Raw genomic sequence first — 20,679 nt, 5'->3', positions numbered from 1 at the left:
TCTCACTGCCGGGCTGGGTTCCATTCCTGGTCGGGGAACTAAGATCCCACAAGCTGGGTGGTGCGCCCTTGCCAAAAAATTAGTTTTTAACAAGCAGCAATGACATGTTGAGTGTTACACGTGGTTTCAGTCCCAGCTCAGGAAGTTAGTTATCATCTCTGGCACCTGTTTTTCTCCCCTTCTGCATGTACAGAGGAGGATTAATGGGTGTGGTGAGCTCGCCCTGCCCACCCTACGCCTGGGGCTCAGCTAAGGTGGTTGGAGCCTGGTCACAGCGGTACTTAGGTGAACGTGGAACACGTGGGCCAGAGCGGGGGGGGGGGGGGGGGGGGGGGGGGGGGGGGGGGGGGGAGGGGCAGCATCCTGGCTTTGCATGGGTACGGCTCACCTCACCCTGTTCCCCTTTCTGAGGAGGAGGCATGTTTGGGTCATAACAGGTTTAAGAGCGACAGACTTGGGGAATGGAAGGGGCTCAAGAGTCCCTAAGATCAACTTTTCCTTGTTGGCAAAGGGCAGGGGCCCTCCTAAAGCCAAACAGTGCATCACGGTTGACCCTGGCCCTGAAGCCAGCTCCCCAGTCCCAGGCTTTTTCTCCCCACCTTCTAACCACCTGTCCTCTGTCTTCCAAACACCAGTATCTAGCCTTTTCTGAATGGTCAAGGCTGACAATACTCAAGTTGGTTATATTTCTTTTTTTTTTTTTAATTTATTTATTTTTTAAACATCTTTATTTGGTTATATTTCTTTACATATTATTTGTTATTTAGGCCACTTAATGGGGGAAAAAAAAAAGTCTGATATCTGTTGGAAATGTCATTGACCTTTCAAAGCTACCTGAAATCAGCTTTGTAAATAGGAAGGGGATGAGCATGGGTGTGAGGTGCAGGACAAGAGTCCCTGGTGAATTATATAGCCCTCCCCAATAATAATAATGTTAATAATGCACATTTTTGAGTGTTTACTATGGACTTAGTTTCATGCATTGTCGCATTTAATCCTCCAAACAATTCCATGTGGGTGGGTGTTATCATAATCACCCCATTTTACAGATATGGAAACTAAGGGTTCAGAGAGGTGAAGGAAGAGAACAAAACCAGGAAGTAGCAGAGCCAGGATCAAACCCTCTCTGAGCTTAGATTTTATTTTTTGCCTTGATGAAGAAGTTCGGTTTTCACCTTGAATTTTCCCTTGCCCTGCCCACTCCCTCAGCCTCCCTTTCCAGCTAGGTTGTCAGGCCTCCCAAGCCCAGCCTTGGGCACTACTGGGAGGAGGTGGGGCTGGGCAGCAGCCAGAGTTTCTCTCTACCAGAGATTCCAGGTTTCAAAGAATTTATGAGTCCAACCGTCTGAGGCTTTTGCATGCAGAGCTTGCAAAAAGAGAATCCGGAAGTCCCCGAGTGCTCCTCTCCCCACCACGCCTCACCCAGGAGACTCCTTGGCTTGCTCTCCACAGAAGGGAGTTTGTCCTGGGCCCTCTTTCATTCCTGCAGCCAGTATTTATAAAGTGCCTAGTCTCTGTCATAGGCTTTGGGGATAAAATGGTAGCAAAAACAGCACTTTCTATGGCTTACAGTCTAGCAGGCTGATAATTGATTATACCCCTCCCGCTTCCAAGCTTCTGCTCAGATCTACCCCTTCTGGGAGACTGTTCCCAGCTGCCTTCCCCAGCCCCTATTGGGAAGGAAGGTGAAGATAGTCTCAAAGCTAAACATGTGAGGGACAGGTGGGAAGGGAAGGCACCCAACAGATTGTGTTTTTTGTGGTGGTAAGGTTACACTCTCTCACCGCATGTATGGAATACCTGGCATCTGTTGAGCTCCAGGAACTGTGCTCAGCACTTGAAATTTGTCATCTCGGGTAACGCTCACAGCATCCCTGTGAGCTATGGACAATTCCATTTTACCAACAAGGAAACTGAAGCTCTCTCTAAGAGATGAAGGGATTTGCCAAAAGTCACACAGCTAGTAAGTGGCAGGGGTGGGGTTTGAACCCAGTTATTCTAGGGCTGGAGCTGCCACTGTTAACCATTATGCTGAGTTCTTGTTTGACTTTTAGGTAAAGAAACTAAGACCTAGAGAGGCCTAGCGATTGGCTAAAGGTTGCACAACACAACAGTACTGTGAGTTGAGTTGGTTGGTACCCAAAGGGTTGCTTGGGTAAGGGTATACAAACTATCCTACCAGGGCCTTGGGAGGCCAACTCTTGCCCCAGAAGGGATTATTGGGGATGGGGCAGGGCCTGGAGGAAGGCTAGGGGCCAGGTCCATCTGGGGGTCTTCAGTGCTGCCTGTGCTCCACCCTCACCCCTCTCCACAGGCCTTGTGTCATGGGGCAAAGGACACTTGGGACGCCTTGGCAGATGTGGGCTACATCCCACTGTCCCTGCTGTGTTTGTTCTGAGATGTCATCTCTGTGTCCTGCTCTGTGCAGACCTGGGGAGGTGGCTGGTAGACAGGAGAAAAGGAAGCTTTAGTCCTTTGCTTAGTCCTTCACACCTGGGAGCTTCCAGTCTGTCTGGGGAGGAGGGACTTGCCTGTGTTGGGGATTGTTACCCTGGCGAGCATTTATGAGCATATTTACTAGGTGCCAGCAGCATGAGTGCACTTTTCTCTTTGCCATTCTCTCCCTTAATCCTTTCAGCAAACCCTAAGTGACAGATATTGCTGTATTTCTGATTTTCCGAGGAAGAGGTTAAGCGATACCACCAAGTTACAGAGCCAGGATTTGAACCCAGGTACAGGCGATCTAACACCATGCTCTACTGCAGGGGTTCCCAAATGTGATCCCTGGGCTGGCAGCACCAGCCTTGCTTGGGGACTTATTTGAAAAGCAAACGCTGCTGAATCAGAAATTCTGGGGGTGGGCCCCGACAGTCTGTGTTTAACAAGTCCTCCAAGCTCCAGAGCTTCTGCTCTCCTGCTTTATAGCACCTTGGTTGGCGGGGCAGGGGGCAGGGGGCAGGTGACCTGACTAAGATCATGGGCCCTGGAGTCAGGCAGAGCTGAATTCAAATCTCTGTCCCACCACTTCCCAGCCCTATGACCGTGAGACTTAAATCATGAATCTTTGCCTTTCTAGCCTGTGAAGTGGTGATAACGGTGCCTCACCTCCTAGAATTGTTGCCGGGTTAAATGAGAGAGTAGATCTCATTTGACAGATGAAACAATGGCGGCCTAGAGAGGGAAGAGGACTTGCCCAGGCCCCTGCTGTGTGGGCTCCTTTCCAGAGAGGACTCTGCCCTGTGGGTCTGTCCCAAAGTGACCAGTTCACATCCAGCTCCATCCTTGCCAGCTGTGTAACCTTGAGCTGATTCCTCATGTTCTCTCTGCCTGTCTCCTCGGGCTTAGAATGGGGATCGTAACAGTGCCTGGGCCTGCTGCCCTTGTTGTGAGACTAAAATGAGTTTCTCTGTGTATGGTGCCGGCCAGCACTTCAAAAGGGCTCAGTAAATGTTAGCTGCTGTTATTAAAGGCAGAGGCAGGATCAATCCCTACTGTCTTCTAACAGCCCCCCACCCCTGGTCAGAGCATGATTAAGAGTTTAGTGCAGGGCTTCCCTGGTGGTGCAGTGGTTGAGAATCCGCCTGCCAATGCGGGGGACGCAGGTTCGAGCCCTGGACCGGGAAGATCTCACATGCCGCGGAGCAACTAAGCCCGTGTGCCACAACTACTGAGACTGCGTTCTAGGCCCACGTGCCACAACTACTGAATCCCATGCGCCTAGAGCCCGTGCTCCGCAACAAGAGAAGCCACCGCAATGAGAAGCCCGCGCACCACAATGAAGAGTAGCCCTTGCTCGCCGCAACTAGAGAAAGCCCACAGCAACGGAGACCCAACACAGACAAAAATAAATAAATAAATAAATAAATTTATTAAAAAAAAAAAAAGAGTTTAGTGCAGGTCAGAGAGCGTGGGAATTCTGAGGAGCGGAACCTTCCCCTCGGGGGAGGGCATTTTGGACCAGATCATTCCGTGTTGTGCAAGACTGTTCTGTGCATTGCAGGATGTTTAGCAGCATCCCTGGCCTCTACCCGCTAGATGCTAGGAGGTGTCCCCCCACCAAGTTGGGATGACCCAGAATGTCTCCAGACATTGCCAAATGTTTCCTGGGGAGCAAAATTGCCCTGGTTGAGAGTTACTGAGGTAATCAGGCAAGGTGGTTTGAGGTGCTTTAACACACCAGGTGGGTTAACACGGGATCCTACGGTTTACCTCTTCGTATGGCGGGGAGGCTGGGGCCCAGGGGCACACAGTGGGTAGAGATAGGTCTGGAATCCAGGGCTCTTGTGCCTGTCACCTCTCCACAGGTCCCTCAGAACAGGTGGGCAGAGCCCAGGGGACAACCACGCTGGGACTCAGGATGCCTGGAGCGTTCCCCCTTCCTCCCCCAGTGTCTACCTGCCTGACCATTGCCACATCCACTGCAAAGCCCATCAGAGTCTGGGCTTACCTCTCCAGAAGCTCCAAACAGGTGCCTGGTGTCATGTGCTACTGAAGTAAGACACCCTTGTTGGGCATCTAAGAATGCTGTTGCCAGGGCCAAAGTTGCCAGGGCTGGGGGTGTCAGTGTGGAGCTCGCCATGGCCCTGCGGGGGAGCAGGGCATCAGCAAAGTGGAGCACCGCCCCACCTGCTGGGACCATAAAGCTGCCACCAGAGGTGAAAGATGGGTCCCCCTGCCACGGGGATGCAGAGAGCCGTGGAGACATGGTGGCAGGGCTGATTTAGAGCAAGGAGAGGGAAGGAGGGAGAATGAGAGACACAGTCAGAGAGTCAGAGATACAGAGCCAGAAACAGAGACACAGCCAGAAACAGAGACACAACCAGAGAGAGACAGAGGGAAAGAGACAGGGTGAAGAGAAGCAGAGAACACGGAAGCTCCAAGACAAAGAGAGATAGGAGATAAGGACATAAAGACGCAGAAAGTGCGAGAAACAGACCCGAGACACAGAGGGAGATGCAGAGTTAGAGACGCAGATCCAAAAACAGAGGGCAACAGCAGAGTCAGAAACAGAGACAAAGATGAGAGAGAGCTGGAGAGGGGGCCGGAGTCACAGAGAGGAAGGAAAGAGAGCTAGAGAACCAGATGCAGAGAAAGCAGGCCAGATTCAGTGAGAGAGATGTCGTGGTCTGAGTGCGGGTTGGAAAAGAATTTCCAGACACAAGGCAGAATGTAAGGAAGATAGAGTTTATTAAAGAGAAGGGTTGCTGCAAGAACAGTGGGCCGACTTCCTGGTAGCCAGGGCAAGTCGACCCCGAGCATGGGTTGCTTGTCTGTTTTTATAGCCAGGGAAGCTGCCTGGCATCTGCTGACTGGGCAGAGTATGTATACTTTCAGTGTGCTGAGCGGAGATAAACGGGGCAAATATCTTTTCTTATATGGGATGGGAAAGGGACAGGGCATGCTGCTTGGGAGGGCTCTGGGACATTGCAATGGTTGCACTGTGACAGGGTGATAGGAGTGCTGTAACTCTTTGTTCTGGCAATATTTGCCCTTTGAGTTTATCTTGTTCTTTGTCCTTGGAGCACACCACAAGAGACAAGCCGGAGTCACAAAGAGACGGGACGGAGACACCCAGAGAAACCCAAGGAGGCAGAAGAAGACCTTGGTCCTCTGATCTCAGTCTCTCCTCTGGGACCCAGAAGCTGGGCATGTGTGTGTATCTCTGCCCACAGGAGCATTCATGTCTGTGCTCCTGTGGGGGCCGTCTGTGTCTGAGTGCCCAGATAGTGCTTGTGTGCGTTCATCTGCTAATTCACCACTGGCTGCCTGTGGGGTGCCAGGCTCCTCTGCAGGGCAGTGGGTACCAGCGGACAAGACCCCTCCTGGAGACTCTTGCTTATTAGTAAAGAAAGACAGTACACAAACAAATGCCGGAGCTATGCAGAGATTTCAAACAGAGTCACATGCTAGAGAGTGACTCGGGGCTCCTCTAGACCTGGTGGTCAGGGAAGGCCACTCTGAGGGGTGACTTATGAGGTGAGACCTGGATGTCAAAGAGCCAGCCTCGCAAAGATCAGGGACAAATCCTTCCAGAGGGATGACTTGGTACAAAAGCCCGGAGGAGAAAGCCAACTTGGTGAATTCAGGACTGAGAAGGGAGGCCCGTGGGACCACAGCTTCTGGGGGTGAGGTGGCTGGACAGGAAGGCAGAGGCCAGATCATGAAGGACTTGGTAAGGCCAAGGGAAGGATTTGGGGGTTTCTTCTGGGTGAAATGAAAACTGGAAGATTGAAGCAGGAGAGTGAAGCCAGTGGATCCAGGTTTGGAAAGGTCTTGCTGGCTGCTGGGTGGGAAGTAGGGAGTTGGGAGGCTCCTGCAACAGTCCAGGCAAAGAGGATGGTGGCTTGGGTGAGACCGGGGAGAAGTAGGTGGATGCGGGCTGCATTTTGGGTGTAGAATCAACAGGATAGCAGGGATGGCAGGGGAAAGGAAGGAGCCAAGGATGACTCCTAGGTTGTTTGCCTGAGCATCTGAATGATTTATGGTGGTGTTTATCAGAATGAGGAAGGCAGGGCGATGCAGCTCTGTGGGGAACAGTCAAGAGGTCTGTTTTGGCTAAGTGTGATATGCCTGTGTGTGTATGTGTGTGCACCCGTGTGCCCATATGCCGGGGCCCAGGTGTGCACGTGTGCCTGTGGCGGTTCAGCTCACCTCTGCTTGGCTGGGTGGGAGCTCCTGGGCTTGACCTGGGACCAGGCCCTGTCTTGGCTCTTCACTCTCGCCAGCCCCTGGTGCTGCCCCTGCCAGCTGGGGATTCCCCAATGGCCAGCAGGAACAATGGGGTGGGTGGGCCCTTGGCACTGCCGACATCTGGGCACACAACCCCAGGCCCAGGAGGCCTGGGAGCCCCGCCCGGCAGCGGCAGGCAGGCTCCGGGGCAGCTGGTGGCGATTAGCAGCGTTGATTACCTAGTGGCGATGCCATCTGGGGTTAGGGCACTGAGCCCAGCCCCACGGGATACCCTGCTTGCTGGCATGCAGGGCTTTCTGGGGCTGAATGCATGTAAATGTGTCAGCATCGCTGCCTGCGTGTGTGTGGGTGTGCATTGGTGTGTACGTGTCTGAGTCGGGGTTTCTGCAGGAGCTGAGTCTGCGTGGCCACCTGTGTCTGAGTGCACACATGTGCATGTGCTGTAGGTCTGCAGGTTTCTCTGTTTGCATATATGAAGAATTATGCCTGTGGGCACAGATGTGTGTTTCTATGTGTATGTTTGTGCACACACATGTCTGCATGTGCATGCGTATGTCTCATGTGTGCATATCCAAGTAAAAGCAGTGCCAAGTACATGCATTCTGAAAATTATGCACCTGTGTTTGAGTACATCCAGGGATATATTTCTGTGGCTTCATCTGTGCTCACACATGTGTCTCTGTGTGTCTGTTTACGTGAGGAGTATCAAGTGTGTGCATGTGTCTGTGTGAACCTAAGTGTCTACATATGCACGTGGAGTCTGTACACATGTGTCGTGAGAGAACATATCTAACTGCACGCTTCTGGATGGGTGCACATATGTGTCAGGGGCAGGAAGGGGCATAGGCCCATTTCTAGACTGCGTTCAGCCGTCCCCTCCTGCCCGGGAGGGTCTGGGATATGAATGGAGGAAGGATATAGGAGTTGCCCAGGATGGCACAGTGGTTAAGAGCGTGCGCTATGGGTCCAGCCTAGCTGGCATGGGCCCCTGCCCTACCATCCACTAACCATATGAACTTGGGCAAGTTGAGTTGTTCCTGGGCTCCAGTATTCCCCATCTGTAAAATGGCCGTAAGCATAGAATTCTCCTTCTGCGGCTGTTGTGAGGATGAAAGGAGCTAGCCTGTGTGAAGTTCTTAGCACAGAGCCTGACCTTGGGTGCTGTCTATTCATTCCCAAGGGCCCGCCACTGGCGCAGCACCGTATGGGCAGGCGGAGCCGGTGCCTGCCCACTCCTCAGGCCAAAGCTCCCAGAAAGCCCCACCCCTCCACTTCCCGCCTGCTGAGCTCAGCGCTTCCCAGGCCCCATGTGTCGTAGCCACATCTGGGCCAGTTCTGCGCAGGGACCACAGTGGCGCGTCTCCGTGGCCGTGGTTGCGGGTTTCCGCTGACTCAGCGCCTCGGGCTCCGGAGGCGGGAAACCCTAGGCTTGCCGCCCCTCTGGTTAAATGGGGCCACAGGGCTATGGCTCCACCATGTTGCTTCTCCAGGAAGCCCCCACCCCCCATCAGGGCACTCCAGGTGCTCCCCCCACACGCATTCCTACCACTCAAGGGCCTCTTGAACCTACTTCTCTGTAGTTCCTCATCCTTGGGGCCAAGAAATTTGTTTGCTGCCTCCAGGGGAGACCCTTGGGAGGGTCACCTTGATCATCCCCCTGCCTCTGGACAGAACTGGACACATTACCTGCTTCCTTCTCCTCAGAGGTCCAATCTCTCATCCAACCTCAATTCCTCTCGGTTCCTTGGATCCTGAGTATAAAGCAAAACCCTCTCCATCGCTGGGCTGGTCCAGTTTCACCCCCTCACCCCGTCCTTGGCCCTCACCTCCTGCCAGCGTCCACAATAATAATGATAATAACGGTGAATATTTATTGAGCTCCTCTTTTGTGCCCTTAGTAAGTACTTTTACAGACTAACTTGTTTCCTGCTCACAACATTGTGAGGTATATGCAGTCATTATCCCATCTTACAGATGAGAAAGTGGAGTCATAGTTAAATAGTAAGTTCAAAACCACAAAGCTAGAGCGGAGGACAGGGATTTGAGCCCTTCTAACCTCACGGAGTCAGGAGGAATAAGGGGACCCGCTGGGTTCCACTTGTCTGGAATTGAGTCCAGAGCAGAAGGGGTTAATTTAGCATGCGCGCACCCACCCACGCGCACACACCCCCCAACTCCTGGAGGGGGCCCCCTCCCCCCAGTTCAGACGGTCAGAGAACAGACTAACTGGGAATGTTAGGCTCGGAAACTGGAAAAAGCTGACCAAGGAGGCTTGGGCAGCAGCCACGTCACGGGTGCTGCGGAACTGAGGAGGAGGGTCTCCATCCCCCCCTCCCCCCAGCCCCACCACCCTTCTGGAGGCCCAGCGAGGGAAGGGGAAGGGGGTGGCACAGGGGAGGCCCTTCAAGCTCCAGGCCTGGCTCTTAAAGGGCCGGACTCCCCGCCCACCCGCCTGCCGCCAGAGCCCCTTGCAGGGCAACTCCCGGCACGCAGGGTCCCGCCTTGCTCGCTCGCTCACCTGGCGGGGCAAGTGGGAGGGATGGGCTTGGGAACGCAGCCAGGCCAGGAGCGGGCCTTGCGTCCCGCCGCCTCTGCCACCGCTGGAGCCCCCTCCCGGTCCTCCCTCCCTCCTCCTGCCTGGCGGGCGGGTCCAGCTGTGTTCCATTAGCGGCCCTGGCAAGTCCCCAGCCCCCTGGAGCCTCCCCCTCTTCTCCCACCCGGAGTGGCCGGCAGTCCCCGGCAGGCGAGCGGGCGTGCGAGCGGGGCAGCATTCAGCCCCAAAAGCTCAGGACAGGGGAAACTGGGGACCCGAGGCCGGCCAGAAGTAATCGAGGACCTTCCAGCGGGTCTGAGGAACGCAGGCCCTGCCTCCCGCGGTTGGCTGCGTTGGGCTGCCTGGATTACTCAGTGAGGTGGCAGGGATTCCCAGCCACGGTAAGTAGGGGTGGAGCGGGTTGCCTCGGGGCTCTGGACTGAAGGGCCTCTTCTGCCCCTGACTTGCTGTGTGACCTGGGGCAAGAGGCATCCCCTCTCTGGACCTCAGTCCCCTTCTTTAAAGCAGGATGAGCTCTACCTCCATTGCAGTTCTGACTCTCCCTGCCCCCAGATCTGTGCCTTCGTATATGGATGGGGTCATCTCCTTGGAAGCTTCTCTCTTATTCCTGTAGCCCCCTGCTCTGGCTGGGGCTAGAGGAGTGAAGGCGAGAGGTCAGGAGCAGGAAGGGGACAGGGAACCACTGAAGTTCACATGCATTCACATGTCTGTCACAGTTGGCAGTCCTTCCACTGACTGGCAGGAGGGGGAGGTCAGGATAGGGTTTGAGAGATAGGATGTGCATGCCACCAGAATGCGGGATGAATAGGGTGGGGGAACAGTTCTGCCCCAGGAGGAAGGAGATTGGGGCCCTATCTCCAAATATATTGAGGCGAGGGGTCCTTCCTGCTCTCATTCCCTATCCAGAACTGAGGGAGGGGAAACAGAATTCCTTTACAGCTGGAGGGAATGAGGTCAGACTTGCATAAGAACTTCCCGACAGGAGGGCCTATGGCGGAGTAGTCATAGGCTGGCTGTGTGCACGTGTATATGTACTAGCTGGTGTGTCTAAGTGTACCGTGAACATGTGTCTCTGTGACCATGCCTGTGTGCAGGTAGGACTGTATGCACACATGGGCACAAATATGTCTCTGTGTATATGTGCCTGTGTATCTGTGTGTGTCATGCTGACACATGCATGACTGTGTGCGTGAGCGAGCTGCCTGTCTCGGGGGAGGCTGGATGATGTATGGCTCTGCTGGCCGCTTGCTGAGCCCGCATGGATTTATCTGGGCCCATCCATCGGGGTTTAATAAAACTAAAAGACAAGCATCCATCAGCAGGGGAGGTTGGCAACAAGGTCCTGAGCCCGTTGACCTGTTCTCTCGCCCGCTGCACCCATGGGGGAGGCTTCCAGTCAACCCTGTGATGCCTTCCAGGAGACTCAGCCCAGTTGTCAGCCCCTGACCTTGTGGGTGCCAGACAGGGCCGCCTGGCTGAGCTGGGTGCGGCTGGCCAGGAACCAGGCTAGCATATACCAATGCAGTGCACAGGTTGATAAAATATTGAAATACTTCCAAGTGTCTTGGCAAATAGCCTCTGCCTCAAGCTTCCTCGCTATCCCGAGTGACCTGGCCTTCTAGGACCCTCTAGATCTCTCCTCAATCCAGCAACTGTCCACTGGCACAGCCAGATGCCGCCTGGACCTGGCTTCAGCGCTCCAGCCAGCATTCTGCTCTGGCTGCTCAGTGTCCGTGCCATACCGGTGGTTAAATATTTTGAATATCACCTCGGCCCAAATCCTAGCCCAAGGCCTGTGGTTGGGCCTCTGAGGGGGACTGACGCCTGGCTAGACCTCCTGCAACCCCAGTACCAGCGCCTGGGCCCCATGGGCTGGTTGCTGCTTGCCCACGTGTGGAATTGTGCTCTGTGAGCTCAGGAATCCACCTTCCTGCTCTCTATGGTTTTCAGGTGCTGTGGCTGCGGCCGACTTCTCTGGACCAGGATGTGGGCATCTTGGGCTCCTGGCTTGTGGCTGCTCAGTCTCTGTGTTATCTGCAGCCATGAGGCAGATACAGGTGAGATGACGTGAGGATCAGAGTGCCATAGGCCTGCCACTGGCTCTCTGAGGTGTGGGGTCCTGTGCACGTATGTGACCACGGGCCTGGGTCACGTGGGCATTTATAGGAGAGTCCAGAGGCTGGGCTCAGGGTAGCCTGAGGTGTTTGCACACATGAGCCAGTGTGAGGTGAGCTAGAGAGGATGTGTGTTTCTGTCTACATATTTGTGTGTCTCTGGGCCTCTCTGTGTTTACATCTCAGAGTTGCTGTGTGCATCTGTACATACTCCTGTGTCTCTGTGTGTGAGAAGAACCACCCACCTTAATACATAAACCCAACCTGTGCCCCAAGTGCTGGTGGGGCCAGCGTGGTGGGCAGGAGCCGGCAGCAAGCTCTCCCTGCAGAGGGAAGCTGCATCCCCAAACAGGCCAGGCCTCTTCAGTCCTTTCCATGGTGGAGAATCCATCTTCCAGCCCACGTGCTCCTCCTCCTCCACGGCGATCTTGGATAAAGGGCCCGCCTCAAGGCCCAGACGCCGGATGGGACAAAGGGTGTAGCTTTCCAGGGCCCAAAGCCAGAGGAAGTTGACCAGGCAGCTTGCCCTGCCCTGCTAGGTGCCCTCTGGCTGTGTGGCTGAGCAGGAATAGAATTCCTAGACCCCCAAATCCAGCCGAAAGAGGCAGAAAAACCAAGATGCAGATGTGAGTGGGGTACATGTGACTGTCTGTGGGTTGTGTGTGTACATATGTGTTTTTGCATGTTTGCATATATGCCTTACTCTCTTCTCCCTCACCGGGTCCCCTGGGGATTGGGGCAGATAATTTCAACATCTGTAAGGAATTTGGGCCCATTGCCAAGGGGTGAGTCACCCATTGCTGCTGCTGATGCTAAAGACAGTGATAGTTTTTCTGGACAAACCTGGGGGAGAAAGATTCCAGGGGGGTCACTGGGCCTAGGAATCCAGGATTCCTTCTTCCAGCCAGGCATCCAGGGAGTCCAATGCCCAGCTTCTAGGAGCTGTATCCACTGGCTTGTCCCAGCTACCCCATCTGCATTGATGAAAAGGTTTTTATTTATTTTTTTATTCTAGCCTCCGTCTCTCCTTTTGTAGCACTCTCTCATTACTTCTGCTCAATCAGCCCTAGAGAAGAGGCAGGCCCATGGCTGCCTACCTGTCCCTTAAGGGTTTTGGAGACCTGACTAAGCTATCCCCTTCTGCATGAACCTTTACCTCCTTAATATACCCTGTCTGGAGCCCCAAGGTTCTGGTGGGTCCCTTGAGCTTGTGGTCCACTCAGGCCCTCAGTCTCTTCTCACAGTTTCATAAGGTAGTTATCCAGTTGAAAAGTCAATCTGTTGACTCAGACTTGTGTCTGGCCTGCTTGTCTGTTTTGGCTGTGGGAAGTGGAACCCCACCCATTGCTGAGAACATGTGTACCAGCAGCACATGGCATCCCTGGTGGCACAGGCATCTACGACTCACACATGTGCAGACATGCGCATGCACTGGTATATAACACAGTGTGCATGGACCTGACATTTCCTTGCCCCTGAAGTGCTCCTCTGTCTCCCATTTGGTTGTATGTTGTGGAGGGAGCACATGTATATACACAGCTCCCCACCCCATCTGAGCTGTAGGGCTGCCCAGAGTTTCTTTCATTCTCTTGCTGGCCTGGCCCCTGACTTGGGGGTCCTAGGGAGATTTGGGTTCTAGGAGTTCTGATCTTGCTCTGCTGTGAACTTACTTAGTAGCCTTGGGCCAGGCCTCAGTCTTCCCATCTGTGCACTGGCTCCCAGGGTAGCCAGGGTCAGAAGGCAAAAGGTGAAAGCAACCCCAAGGCAGAGCCTGGGTAAAGATGCAGTGTGGGGAACATGAACTTGCTCCGTCCCAGATTCCCCAAGAGCCCGGCTGTGCAGTCACCTCAGCCTGAGCCCACCAGATGCCCCACTGCCAATTCTTTTCCAGGGGAGCGGTGCCCACCTTCACAGCAAGAAGGACTCAAGTTGGAACACAGAAGCGACTTATCGACCAACGTGACTGGTGAGTGCTCATCTCATCCCGTTGTCCCCCCTCCACCATCTTCCTGGAGTGGCCAGTACCCCACTCACCTGCCCAGCTGAGCTTGTCATCTGGTGTCTCCCCTAAAGGCTTCAATCTCATCCGCCGACTCAGCCTCATGAAGACATCTGCCATCAAGAAGATCCGAAACCCCAAGGGACCTCTCATCCTGCGACTGGGAGCGGTCTCAGTCACCCAGCCCATGCGGTAAAGGCCCCAGTGTGACCACTGGGAATCAGTACTGACCTCAGCCACACTCCCAGCAACTCTGCATGTGGGGCCTAAGCTCAGGGGCACTCGTGGGTCATTGTATCCTGCTTCCTGTCAGGAGTCAGCCTGGTCTCCACTCCTGGGCCTTGCAGGGCGTGCAGAGAGAAGGGGACCGGCAGGCCCACCCTGTGTCCTTTCCCCATCTCTGGCTAGCAGTGGGTGAGGACAGGTCTGCATCCTGTGGGCACCAGTTCTGAGGACTCCAGGATGGAGGAGGGAAACTTCAAGAATTGTGTGTGTGTGTGTGTGTGTGTGTCGGTGCACGCGCGCACGCGCACACGCGCGTGCACCCACACGTGCGAAGTCCAAACTCCCACAGTCCCTGGGTGGTCTGGCCCCTGTTTGCCTCTCCAGCCTCATCTTCCAAAATGTTCCCTTTCTTTCTTTTTTTTTTTGTGTGTGTGTTTATTTATTTATTTATGGCTGTGTTGGGTCTTCGTTTCTGTGCGAGGGCTTTCTCTAGTTGTGGCAAGCGGGGGCCACTCTTCATCGCGGTGCGCGGGCCTCTCACCATCGCGGCCTCTCTTGTTGCGGAGCACAGGCTCCAGACGCGCAGGCTCAGTAATTGTGGCTCACGGGCCCAGTTGCTCCGCGACATGTGGCATCTTCCCAGACCAGGGCTCGAACCCGTGTCCCCTGCGTTGGCAGGCAGATTCTCAACCACTGCGCCACCAGGGAAGCCCCCCTTTCTTTCTTGCTGCTCCAGTCGTGCTGAACCTGTTCATCTTTTTTCAGTATTTCTTCCCCTCCCCCAGGCCCGGTTATTCTCCCCAAGGCATCCTGGATTCCTCGGCAGCACTTACCACAATCCTAATGAAATAGTGCCACAGTCATTCTGAGGATCCTTTGTTTACGGCCTTACCTCCCACATCACCCCGTCAGACTTGAAGGCTCCCTGAGGACAGGCCTCTTCTCTGTGTTTTCACCCCTGTTACCCCCGGCAGCCAGACCCACCACTGGCACATAGTAGGCCCTCAATAAACATCTGTAGAATGAATGGATGTGTATAAGTACGTGTGTGGCAGTTTGGAGGTGTGTGCCTGTGCGCGTCTCGTGTAGGTTCAACAGTCCTGAGGGCCCAGGGTGGGCAGCAGGTGGTCTCTTACCTGAGCCTCAAGGCACCCTCCCTGCTCTACCCACAGACGCGTATTCCCTCGGGGCCTCCCCAGTGAGTTTGCCCTGGTGCTGACACTATCGCTGAAGAAACACACCCACCAGAACACGTGGTATTTGTTTCAAGTGACCGATGGAAATGGGTACCCGCAGGTGAGCCCGACCCCCTGCTCCACCCCCATTGCTCTTGGCATTCGAGCAGTACCAGTCCATACCAGCTTCTGTCCCAGCTTGTGATTTCTGGGGCCTCCCTGCTCCATCCCAGTGCCCACCCTCAAGGCCGCCCCCACTCCACCTATCCCATTCTCTTAGGAGGTATTGCTCTGTGACCCCAGCCAGCTTTCGTCCCTTTCTGGGCCTCAGTTTCCCCTCCTGTGAAATGAGCTTGAGAGCCCTTACCTTTGTCACGCTGTGGCTTGCGGGGCTCTGATTCTCTGTCCTTGCCTTTCCCAATTCCACACAGATTTCCCTGGAAGTCAACAGCCAAGAGCGGAGCCTGGAGCTCCGGGCCCGGGGCCAAGATGGCGACTTTGTGTCCTGCATCTTCTCAGTGCCCCAGCTCTTTGACCTGCGTTGGCACAAGCTGGTGCTGAGCGTGGCTGAACGCGTAGCCTCTGTGCATGTGGACTGCACATCAGTCTCCTCCCGGCCTCTGGGGCCCTGGCGACCCATGCGGCCTGTGGGCCATGTTTTTCTGGGCTTGGATGCTGAGCGGGGCAAACCTGTCTCGGTGAGTGCTAGGTCAGGCTTGGACTCTGCTCCTACTTTCTGGGAGCGTGAGTGAGCTCCCGGGAACCTATATCTGACCAGGGCTTTCCCTTGCTCAGAATCCTCTCATGGTTCCCCATTGACCTCCAGATGCAGCCTGAACATATTAACCTGGCATTCAAGGTCTTTCATGATCTGGTCCCTATGAATGACTGCAGCAACATCTTCCGTTCCATCTTTCCGTGCAGCTTTTGCTCTGGTTGATTCCATCCCAGACATCCATCTCACCTAATACTTTCACACCTCCAGCCTTTGCCTATGCTGTTACCTCTACCTGGAATGCTTTTCCTTGCATACTTACCTGCTGAACATCTACTGGTCCTCAAGGCCCAGCTTGAATGAAATCTCCTCTTCCCCTCTTCCTCTGGGCCAAAGCGAACATTTCTCCCCCCTCTCCCTCTTTCTTTCGCCTATAGTTTTGTTTTGCTTTTTGTGACAGCTGTATTCTTGATGGTCTCCCAGGCCAGACTGGAAACCTTCTGAGGGCAAACTCTGGGATGGAGCCATCTCTGTGCCTCATTAAGGGCCAGGACTCAGAGCTCTTTGCTAAAATGAAGTGACACTTGTGTGTCCCCTGCAGTTTGACCTGCAGCAGGCACACATCTACTGTGACCCGGATCTTGTGCTGGAGGAGGGCTGCTGTGAGATTTCACCGGGCGGGGTGAGTGGCCTGGCCCCAGCACAGCTGGGAGGGGTTGGGGCACTGCCCAGGGACACAGTGTGCTGGAGGAGGAGGACCAGGAAGGGGATGCCTAGAGATCTTAGGATGATGAGTGGGTGAAGTGGGAGGGGTCTGCCTTCTGTACTGACCCCAGCCCTTCCCCCACACTGGGCAGTGTCCCCCAGAGACCTCCAAGGCCCGCCGGGACACCCAGAGCAATGAGCTCATCGAGATCAATCCACAGACTGAGGGCAAGGTCTACACCCGCTGCTTCTGCCTGGAGGAGCCGCAAAACAGCAAGGTGGGTAGGCAGGGCAGGCAGACATGGGCACAGGCAGGCACAAGTGGGCCTGCCCCTCCCCTGACCTGACTGGGGCCTGCCCCCAGGGTCAGTTGACCATGTGCCCCCGGGCAGGGGGGGCACTGGAAGCCCTGCCTCTTTGCTTCCCACCCGTATTGGATTCTGGTAGGCAGAGAGACAGCCCACTGTACGACCCTGTGCCTGCCTGCCTGCTGGCATTGAGAGTTGTGCCCATCTAGCTCTGGTACTACCCAGACCCTCACTGGTACCGTCCCAGACCCTGGTGAGGGAAGGACCAGGCTGGCACCCAAAGGCAGTTTCTCCAGGACAGGGATATCTGGGATCAGAGGCCAGGTGCCACACTGCTTGCCTTGGGGCTCACTCATTCTCCTGGGCTCAGCCCGGGCAAGTGCCAGGCTGGTTCCATGCCCAGCACCATGGCCAGCTGCCCTGCCTGCTTTAGGTTCTTTAGGGGTGGCAGGGAAGCCCAGTTCCTCCCATAGCCCCACACCCTGGCAGGGCAGCCTCCCTGCCTACCGGGCATCTTGCCCAGCTTTTGGCTGCAGGAACACAGGATCCCATTGATTCACGGTCTTGTTTTCTCCGACATCACGTGGGTGGGGTGAAAAGGAAGGGGGGGACCTGTTGGGGTGCCAGGGGCCTGAGCAGGCTCTTGATGACCTGGGAGCTGCCAGATGTCAGGCTGAGGCATCCCAGGGGTCCATGCCCCTGCCTGGGGGCCCCTATCTAGTGTGGGCCCCAGAACTGCCCCCTCCTCAAGATTTCCCCCTTATTCTGTCTGCTCAGGTGGATGCCCAGCCGACGGGAAGAATCAGCCAGAAGGCAGAAAGGGGAACAAAGGTAGAGACAGTGCGTGGGCGGAGGAGCCCACAGTGTCCTCAGTCTGCCCTCCCTGTCCTCCGTAAACCCCTCGAGTAAGAGACTCTCTGCCCATGCTCTTCCTACCTGCCCCCACTCCCCTGGACAGAGCTTAGGATTTGTAGGTGCCAGCTCTGAGAAAGAAGGATGAACGGGAGCGAGACAGACAGTACCTGGCACTACTAGGGCACCCGCTCCTGGTGGTTCTTGGGTAGGGGTGTTGGAAGCAGTGCTTTGTTCCCTCCATTCCCCACCCATTCTCATGCCCTCCCTCTTCTCAGGCCCACCAGGAGACAGCAGTAGATGAGGTAAGCCTCCCATCTAGACTGGCAAAAAGAGCTTGGTTGGAAAGGTGCCAGCATGAGCCCTTCGGACAAGGCTTTAGGGCCCTGGAGCCTGGGCATGGGGGTGTGGGATGACCACACAGCTCCCAGCATTCCTTGGGGACCTGATGCTGGACCCTGTCTGCCTGCTGCTTCTCCTTAGGAGCGGGGTGTTCAGCCCTGGACACTCCTGCTGAGTTGGCAGCAAATGGCCACGGGTATCTTGGAGAGAGCCCAGGCCTTGGCCATGGGACCCTGGATTCTGGGCCTCACTCTGCTCCAACATGCTGTGTGACCCAGGGCCCACTGCTATTCCTCTCTGGGCTTCAGTTTCCTCATCTGAGAAATGGCTTGGCTCTGGGTTGGTGGGAGTTGAGAGGCGAGCTTGATAGGATTTCCATCTTTATGCTCCTCAACTCCACCCAGACACCTGTGATGTTCTTGGTGTGTGTATGGGGGCCAGTGGGGTGGAGAGGGCTGGTCCTGGGCTCTCAGACCTGACCTCCAGGCCCATTCTTCCCTTTCAGTGCCCACCCTGTGTCCATGGTGCCCGGGAGAGCAACGTGAGTGAAGAGAGAGTGTGCTGGGTGGGGTGGACGGGGCCTGGGAGTGGGCGTTGCCTAGAGGTTGGCTTGGCGGCTTCCTGGTTCAGGACAAGGGGGTCTTTGTGCACTTTCACACTCTCTGCCTGCCCACCCCCAGAGCTGGGTTTGACCCACACCCGCAGTCCCACCAAGCCAGGGCCCCAGGGAAGGAAGCCTCATGCAATGTATTGGGCTCCAGGGTGGAATGGGGACGGGGTGGCGGCTGGCAGAATCAGAGCCTTGGTTGCTGATCCCAGCTTGGCACTCCCCTCAAAGACTCAGGCCTGGTCTGCTTGGAAGGCTTCCCATGTCATCTTCGAGGCAGAGAAGGGGAAGGGCTGGCTCAGGGTGACACAGCCCAGCATGGCCCCCCAAACCACGTGTTGGCTCAGGGCCTCCCCTCCTATCCCTCTCTAGCTGGTCCTGGCCCATCCTCCCTCTGGGGTCCAGAAGGACAAGGGAAAGGGACTCAGTGCGAGCCCAGCTGGTACCCAACTGTGTCTCTTCCGTGGGCAGTATGAGTCACCACTTTCCCGCAGCCTGACATTCTGAGTTGACATTCTGCATTGATCCACAAAGGGCACAACCCCCGCTCCCCTCGGCTCTAAGCCCCTGGCCTTGGGGGACATCAGGAAGTACCCCCTCTGCTGCCCTCCCCTGTTTCCGTCCAGTCCTCCACCAAATCCAGTAAGGCTGATGGTCCCCAGACATGCAGGGGTTACCATGGCAACCAAGCAGCCATATTATCCTAGCAACTGCAGGGTGGAGCTAGCCAAAGCCAGGCAGGTTAGAGAAGGAAGGTCAAACCCCTCCGTAAGTTTGACAGCTTTGGGATATAAAATCAGCATGCTGGTTGGTCTGGGAGACAGAGCAGGGGCTGGGGTTTGGGCTTTTGGTTCAGCCACCCCTGTGTGACCCGGACTGAATTGCTTGCCCTCTCTGGGTCTGTTTTCCGCTCCCTCCCTGAGATGATTACATCCTCTCTCCTTTGTCCCCTCAGGTCACAATTGGTCCCTCTGGCCCCCAGGTGAGTCCCAGATGGAGAACAGGACACCCCTGCCCTCTTCAGTGGTGCTAGTCCATCTCACGGCATGTGGCCCCTTGGCTGTGTGTATATATCAGGGCTACCCAAGCCTGCATATGTGTGGGGTGATTAGATATGTGTGTGTGTGTGTGTGTGTGTGTGTGTGTGTGTGTTGGAGAGAGTAGGGGGTTGTGTGTATGTGAGGATGTTAAGAACTGCCCTTTTCTGAGGGCCTACTGTGCATCAGGCACTGGGCCACCCATTGGCACCATGACCTTCCTGAACCCCCTCAGGCATCTTGCCGGGTGGGTACTATCATTTTATTTCAGGGAAAACCGAGATCCAGCTGTGCCCACGTGGGTGACTGGTGTGATTTTGTGTGTGTGTGTCTGTGTGTGTGTGTGTGTGTGACTACATGCATTTCTGGACACATGTTTGCACATGTGCAGGGGGGTGAACCCATATACCTGTGGGCCTGACAGCAGAGCTTGTGGGTGATGTGCAAATGTGAGATTGCACACTTCTGTGTGCCTGTGAGTATATAATGTCATTCTTGGAGCCACCTCCATGTGCGTGCTAAGTGGTGCACACTTTACCTGCAGTGTCACATTTCTTCCTCACCGCAGCCCCTTGAGGTAGGTGCTGACATGAATCCCATTTTATTGATGAAGAAACTGAGGTTCAGACAGTTCACATAACTTGCCCTGAGACACATGCTTGTAAGCGGTGGAGGTAGGATTTGAACTAGGGCAGCCTAACACTCACCATCATGGGTGTCTGCCACTCCACATGTGTGTGTCCACGCACATGTGTTCCTGTGCCCCTGGGTGTGCTGTGTGTGAGCTAGCATGCTTGGGTTGGAGTGTGGGAGAAGAGATACCTTCTGCCTGAAACTACGGATTTGCCAAATATGGTCCTTTGGGGTGGGAGGGACAGGCGGATGAATGCGTATGGAATCCATATGCTGTGTGTGTGGGGGCGGGGGGGTGGGGTGGGGCAGGGCTGTGCTCATTTACACACCCGTGTTTGGTGGATGCGTGGAGAAGACCAGGATGGGGAGAGCTTCTTCAAGGCTCTCATGTGCTCCTCTGGTCCCAGCCCTTGTTTTGGTCTCATCCACAGAGAGGGAAAGGTGAGCAGGGCCTGCCTGGTCCATCAGGACCCAAGGGAGAGAAGGGAGCCCGGGTAAGTGCCCCGGCCATGCCCATGGTAAGACGTTCCCACCTGTGCCCTGGGGTTGGGCCAGAATGTGAGCCATCATCCCATCATCTCAGATGGAAACCTGCAGCCTGGTCCAAATAGGGGATGAGGGCCAGGGTCTCTCTAGGGGTTAGTGTGCGGAAACATGCATCTTCTAGGGGCACCTGCGACTATGGGATTCTTGGGCCCATCCTCCTCAAAACAGGTCTAGGAT

General features: G+C 55.2%; 1 protein-coding gene across 4 annotated transcripts in view; it reads left to right on the top strand.

The window, feature by feature from the left end:
* The first annotated feature begins 9,052 nt into the window (after positions 1-9,052).
* The window catches only part of COL16A1 (collagen type XVI alpha 1 chain), a 51,042-nt gene continuing 39,415 nt past the window's right edge, over positions 9,053-20,679 (top strand). For 2 of the 4 annotated variants that reach the window (XM_068539368.1, XM_068539366.1), the window contains exons 1-13: positions 9,053-9,624; positions 11,195-11,301; positions 13,250-13,324; positions 13,432-13,549; positions 14,755-14,878; positions 15,189-15,455; positions 16,074-16,154; positions 16,330-16,455; positions 17,263-17,316; positions 17,616-17,642; positions 18,185-18,220; positions 19,242-19,268; positions 20,388-20,450. In XM_068539368.1, the coding sequence (XP_068395469.1) occupies positions 11,229-11,301; positions 13,250-13,324; positions 13,432-13,549; positions 14,755-14,878; positions 15,189-15,455; positions 16,074-16,154; positions 16,330-16,455; positions 17,263-17,316; positions 17,616-17,642; positions 18,185-18,220; positions 19,242-19,268; positions 20,388-20,450 (1,071 nt within the window). In that variant the 5' untranslated portion in view covers positions 9,053-9,624; positions 11,195-11,228. The remainder of the gene's footprint in view (positions 9,625-11,194; positions 11,302-13,249; positions 13,325-13,431; positions 13,550-14,754; positions 14,879-15,188; positions 15,456-16,073; positions 16,155-16,329; positions 16,456-17,262; positions 17,317-17,615; positions 17,643-18,184; positions 18,221-19,241; positions 19,269-20,387; positions 20,451-20,679) is intronic. The other 2 variants (XM_068539369.1, XM_068539367.1) reach the window with 2 other exon arrangements.

The sequence above is a fragment of the Eschrichtius robustus genome, chromosome 3 (assembly GCF_028021215.1).
Source record: "Eschrichtius robustus isolate mEscRob2 chromosome 3, mEscRob2.pri, whole genome shotgun sequence".
Lineage (NCBI taxonomy): Eukaryota > Metazoa > Chordata > Mammalia > Artiodactyla > Eschrichtiidae > Eschrichtius > Eschrichtius robustus.
Note: the sequence above shows the minus strand (reverse complement) of the source record. Positions and strands in the feature narration are given on the sequence as shown.